This window comes from Homalodisca vitripennis, chromosome X (assembly GCF_021130785.1).
Source record: "Homalodisca vitripennis isolate AUS2020 chromosome X, UT_GWSS_2.1, whole genome shotgun sequence".
Taxonomy (NCBI): Eukaryota; Metazoa; Arthropoda; class Insecta; order Hemiptera; family Cicadellidae; genus Homalodisca; species Homalodisca vitripennis.
In genome coordinates, this window is record NC_060215.1 from 4,157,433 (window position 1) to 4,163,649 (window position 6,217).

Below are 6,217 nucleotides of genomic sequence, written 5' to 3' on the forward strand. Positions count from 1 at the left end.
AATTTCTTTTTATTGTCTAGTTGCATCCATTAAAACGTCGTCAAAACATATTGATCTTTTGTAAGTTTGGCAAAATAAAAGGTAAAGTAAAGATAAAGAATGATTTATCTCATCAAACAAAATAACAGATAACAAGTCCTCTCTTACACTTGACCTGGGTAACAAAAGAAACAATACAATACCATATTAGTAGTAGTAAGTTTAATTGAAGATAAAGAGACTATATTTTCACCAATATTCACCTTTCTTACCACGTCGGTACAAATGATTTCCAGCTTATTAGCCCCGTTCAGTAGTCCAAATTTACAGTTGATACGACGTATAATCTACGTAAACATTTCTGAAATACTATTCCTGTACTCACCTCAAATAGTTTTCTCACATTTGCTTCACCATCGCATGCAGAAAAACGCCACTAAGTGATTTGGTCACCATCATACCTGCTTCTCATTCTTATCATCTTTAAAATAGTTATTATAATTTCCAAATCATTAAAGGCATTTAGTAACGTAATAAAGCTAGTGTGAATATTAAGCCTACATTATAACATATTTTACTGCCAGTTAAATGTCCCGTTGCTTGGACATGGTGACATGTTCGATTACATTTATCCTATTTATTTATTTATTTATTTATTTCAACGGTTCCACCATTTTTACAAAAGTAATTCAACAAATCAAGTACTTAGCAATCAAGATGACAAATCATAATCAATATACACAGTCTTATGTAAGCTCTAACTTGAACAAGATAGGCAATAACAGAGTGATATACTATAAATATAAATAACAAAAACAACAATAAATAACAAGGAATAATAACAATACAGTAACAGCAACGATAAATAAATAGTTGACCAATGCTATAACATTAATAAAATTTAGAAACTCAACAATATACTATCAATAATTAATACAATCGTAGCTGTTAGTTACTGTAAGTGGATCTGTTTAAGCATGTGTTAGGTGTTTACATTTAATAATTTGTTTTTCAGGGTGTATTTTGAATCGTGAAAAAAGTCGATGTGCGCTGCCTCGCTACCCAGTTTTAGAAGTCTGCATATTCCATGGTTTGATGCATAATATGTGGGCCTAAATCTTCTGCAGAAAAGTGTCTTAGAGCGGGTACCTCTTGGTATAGAGAAGTCTATATCCGACACTAGATGAGGGCAGTCGAGGAAGCCGTTCACCAGCCTGTACAGGAATAAAATATCAATATATTTTCTTCTTTCCTGGAGAGGTTGCAGTCCATATAGCATCTCAATCTCAGCGACGGGGGTTGCAAGATAATTATATCCCAGTTTGACTCCAAGAAGTCTTAAGCAACGCACCTGTACTCTGTTCAGCAGCACAATGTGGCCTGCTTGATATGGAGACCAAACAACGGAACAGTACTCCAACAAAGGACGCACAAGAGTCTTATAGAGGATAGCCAATGTAGAGGGGGATCTGAAGTCTTTGCAAGTTCGGGCAATAAACCCAAGCATAGAAGAGGCCTTATTTGTAACATGCATTATGTGTTCGTAAGGGCTTAGGGAGGGTGTCATAATAACTCCGAGGTCCCTGACTCTGTCTACTATCTTAAGAGGGGATCCATTTAGAGAATAGTCAAAGGGCCTGGCTGTGTTGCTTCGAGTGTAGCTGATGACAAGACACTTGGCTATATTAAGCTCCATAGCATTTACTCTGCACCAGTTACTTATCCTGTCAAGGGAATGTTGGAGTTCCTCTTGGTCATGAGGAGATGTAACCCTGCTGAAAACCTTAATATCATCAGCAAACAGAAGAAACTTCGATGATATTGCACTAGAAATATCATTGATAAACAGGTTAAAAAGCAGTGGGCCCAGATGAGATCCCTGTGGTACACCTGAGGGGACAGAGAATGGCAAGGACGTACCTCCATCGTACTTGACTATAAGAGTACGTTCCCGCAAATAGCTACTCATCCAACGAAGCAGAGGTCCCCAAATGCCATAGCCTTCAAGCTTTGATATAAGTAGACTGTGATTAATCTTATCAAATGCTTTGCTAAAATCTAGATATATGCAATCTACCTGTGAGGAATTTGCAAAAGCTGACATTATATATTCCTGAAACATCAGTAGATTGGTTGTGGTAGAGCGGCCCTTCAAGAAGCCATGTTGCTCCAAACAGATGCGACTCTTGAGTTGAGAATATATATTGTTCAAGATGATACTTTCAAACACCTTAGCGAGAGCAGACTGTATCACAATGGGTCTATAGTCTCTTATGTTCCCTCTATCTCTAGACTTAAATATTGGGATTACATAGCTCTGCTTCAAGTTTGATGGAAAGACTCCAGAAGCAAGTAGAGGCCTGAAGAGAATTGTTAAATGAACTGCAAGTATTGGAGCACACTGTTTTAGAACTCGTGGTGGTATATCATCCGGCCCAGCACTCTTCCTGGCATCCAGTGATTCGAGGGTCTGTTGGACATCCAAGGTTGTTATTGAACAGCTGGATAATGTTTGGTTCCAACCATAATCAAATCTAGGAATAGGAACTGTAGTATCACTAAATACTGAAGAAAAATACCGAGCAAACAAATCACACTTGCTAGTAGGATCAGTAGCTTCCTTTTTGTCTAAAGTCATGTGTGTCGGAACGTTAGGAGAACTTTTAAGGCTACCAACATGAGACCAAAAGGACTTAATATCTCTAGGAATACCATTTTCAACCTTACCGATGTATTCTGAATAGCACGCGTGGGTGAGGTCTCTGCACTCCCTTCTAGTTCTCCGAAAATTATCATAATCAATGTGCGCCCTTGTATGCTTGTAGACTTTATGTAACTGTTTCTTCCTGATAACCAGCAGTTTCAATTTTTTAGAGAACCAGGAGGGGAATCTAGCTCCACCAACTCTTTTGAGTGGAGTATTGACCCTAACTAAAGAGGCCAGGTAGTCGCTGAAGTTTGTGAAAGCCCGCTCAGGATCCGCCAACTCACTTGATGCAGGGTAGCTTAGAACCTGCAGCCCATTGAAAACAGCATCGACATCACACCTTCGAAAGTTAAGCACCCGTTTCTGGCTTTCAGTCGTGGAAGGCTGCAACACTTCAAATTCAAAAGACAAAGCAGGATGGTGTCTATCTTCCTCCAACAGTACATCAGGCGCATGCACAACTTCAGATGTCTCAATTGAAGAGAGTATCAGATCAAGACATACATCTCGGTAGTTGGTTATATAATTTAACTGTCTCAGGCTATATGATGTCCATATGAAGATCATAAGGATAACATAATGTACGAAGAGTTTAACTTAATTTTTTACTTGTAGGAAAATAACATTTAGCACATACAAAACTAAACACATGTCGAAAATATTTGATAGAGTTAAAATTATTGTTGTAGTTTTACACATATTCATTACGCATATGATACCTCCTTAAAGGGTAGTTATTATAGTTTCTGTTAATATGGTAGTGCGGTATAATATACTAGAATTTCTCTACAATAATATTCATATACTTAAAAATTGAAATAGGTAACGTAACAGATTTTTAACAGCAACATTATTGAGTGACATTTAAGTTTAATATAATAATGTTTTTTTAAAGAAAAAGAGTAGGGTTCAAGTTGGTTATTATACTAAAATATTGCTTTAAATTGATTTTAGAGTTTCCCTTTGTTCGAAACTGTACCAGTTCAGAGAGAGCAATAATCAATTTGTTTTCGTTGGTATTGAATCATCACTTTGAGATATACCGGAATCATCAACTGTATTAATATTAGTTTAGCATTAGTTTCATTGTAGAAAGAGAATTCCTTTTAAATATACAAGATATATTCTCAGGTGATGATATTACAAATTCACAAAGCAAATTGTAAAAGAACCAATCATTAAAAACCTAATACTCGAGGAGAAATGACCCAATGTTTACTGTACAAACGCACAACCTAAGATTTCTTGTAATAATAGAGGATTTTATTTCATATCGAAAGTATATCATTTCGAGATCAACAAACATATTGCGTCTGATAATCTTTCTGTTTCTTTGAGAAAATCTCTCTATGAATTCTAAGTAAAGCCAGGCTCTTTGTTTGAAGGTTATTTTTGACGATGGAAGGATTGTGAAGGAAACAGGATTTTTCCGGACATTTCCCATCGTTCAGTGAAACAATAAATCAGTAACACTACGTTTCGAGATCTGCAATCTGATCTCTTCTTCAGGTAAAGAACTAACCTAATACATAATATTACAAACTAGGTTAAAATAAACAAATCTTACCAAAGCGTTGTGGCACGCCTAAGTCAGGAATTACAACCTACATGTTGTTTGTCAACTTCACTAACTCTATAAACATGCACTTAATAAAAAACTATACAAAACACTAATCATTAAAACTGAACTACGAAATACAGGTCACAATGCGTCTTCATTCGTCTACTAACTACCTACGACTGACCAAAGGGACTAGCCAATGGTAATCGTGACGGCAGACTAAAACAAGATGGCGTAAATAAAAAGGAAGGGGGACAGGAATAGGCCCTTTCGTTATTAATTGGTTCATGCGAGATGAACTTCTTAAAACGCGTTTATTTTAATAACAAAACAATGTTTGAACAAAGATAAAAAATAATTATTACAAGAAAAATGTATAATGATTAAAAATTTCGAATTATTGAAACTTTTTTAAAACTAGTTTGTATTTAGTTATCAAAAGTATTATTCAATTTATACACACATTATCGACAACATTTCTACTTACGATTTTTTAAAGAACTGTTTTGAATACTCTACACTAGAATTATAAAAACGTGCTTATTTTATAAAGTCATAAAAATGTTTTATCAGAACAATGTAAAACATAGAGGATTACTAACCAAAACACCAAGTTTTTACGTGATAATTAAATAAAACATTGAATAAAAAATTGTAGCCTCGCTCAATAAAAGCGAAGTACAAGATTACGTTTTACTTAACAAGAGCGTTTAACTTTGGAACACTCTCTTTGTTCAGGGGACTGTTACCGCCTATCTTAGTCCATATAAACTTAATGCAGGTTTCTAAAATAATGACTGATGATAGAGCTTTGATTTTTTTGTCTTTTAAAGCACACCTTTTTATAGTTCGTGACCAACCAAAATTACAATTTATCATCTTTTAGTATTAAAAAACTAATTAAAAAAATCACCTTTTTCAAAGTAAAAAATCACAAAATAAATTTTATTTCTAAGATAATACTTTTTATTTTGTTAAATCCTTTGGTCAGGACCTAGATTATAGTACAAAGTACAAGTGGTAAAAATTTGAGAGGTCTAAGATCATAAATGGCTGAGAAAACTTGCATCTAAATAGAAAAAAATCAACTTACGGGAATCGAAGAAAATGTCTTTAACTACAATAGCCTAGTAGTTTCCTGAGCTGTAGGATGGATAATCTGGGTCTTCACTTTGTGTAAACATGTCTTCAAGGTGTTTTATTTTTAAAGCTCTCTTGTTCCTTATTTTCTTTTATAGTTCTTGAACTTTCTTGTCCGCTTCCTTCACTCGCACTATTTCTAGGCGCTGCATCGCTTTTACAAAATGTTTCCCTGGACGTAGGTTTAATGCTTCCAAAACTTGTAATTTACTAGAAAAGCCGTCATTAAAGCTACAAACTGCAGAGAAAACACCAAATTTAAGGGCAGGCAGAGTTACAAAAGTTCTTTTTTGTATTAGGGACCAAATGACACTATTTAATGACTCATTTTGGTTTTGAGTTTTCCCTTTCAAACATCGCTCCAACAGTTTGGTTTCTGAAAGGTCTTTGAATATGGGTTTTATAAAACTGATAACGCACTCAGGGATCTGAAAATGTTTATCATGGTCATACATTTCATTGGTCAGTAAACTCAGGTTATATTTACACCATGTCTCATTGTCTTTAGGGCATAGCTGATGAGTAGGTTTATCATTTGATGACATCGTGTGAATGTACACTGCCCATATTGCCTTTCTCATCTCTTCAACACTCTGCACATTTCGCCTTATGGCCAGGCCATAATAGGTCTGCAGTTTTTGAATATTAGGCACACTTAGCCTACCCTGCCCACCTAATCCCTTACCATCCTCAAGTTTTACTTTACCCGAGACAGATTTTAATTTTAAAAGCCGCTTTCCCATCCTCTTTTGACAGTAGTAACAATAATAGTAACCTGAAATAAAGATGCTAGACAGTATAGCCAACATAAAAAGTTAAATACAGCAAAA

The 6,217-nt window shown here is 35.1% G+C and overlaps 1 protein-coding gene across 1 annotated transcript; it reads right to left on the bottom strand.

Moving 5' to 3' along the window:
• Window positions 1-1,698: 1,698 nt before the first annotated feature.
• LOC124368609 lies at window positions 1,699-3,253 on the bottom strand. The gene is made up of 2 exons (XM_046825848.1): window positions 1,900-3,253; window positions 1,699-1,751 (listed from the first exon to the last, which is right to left on the bottom strand). The coding sequence occupies exons 1-2, from the start codon at window positions 3,251-3,253 to the stop codon at window positions 1,699-1,701; spliced, it is 1,407 nt and encodes a 468-aa protein (XP_046681804.1).
• Between the last annotated feature and the right edge of the window lie 2,964 nt (window positions 3,254-6,217).

Coding starts and splice junctions, on each gene's coding strand:
- LOC124368609 (XM_046825848.1), bottom strand. CDS start 3,253: ATGATCTTCATATGGACATCATATAGCCTGAGACAGTTAAATTATATA. Junction 1,752..1,899: donor TATAGTCAAGTACGATGGAG/GTACGTCCTTGC, acceptor GGTTTTCAGCAG/GGTTACATCTCCTCATGACC.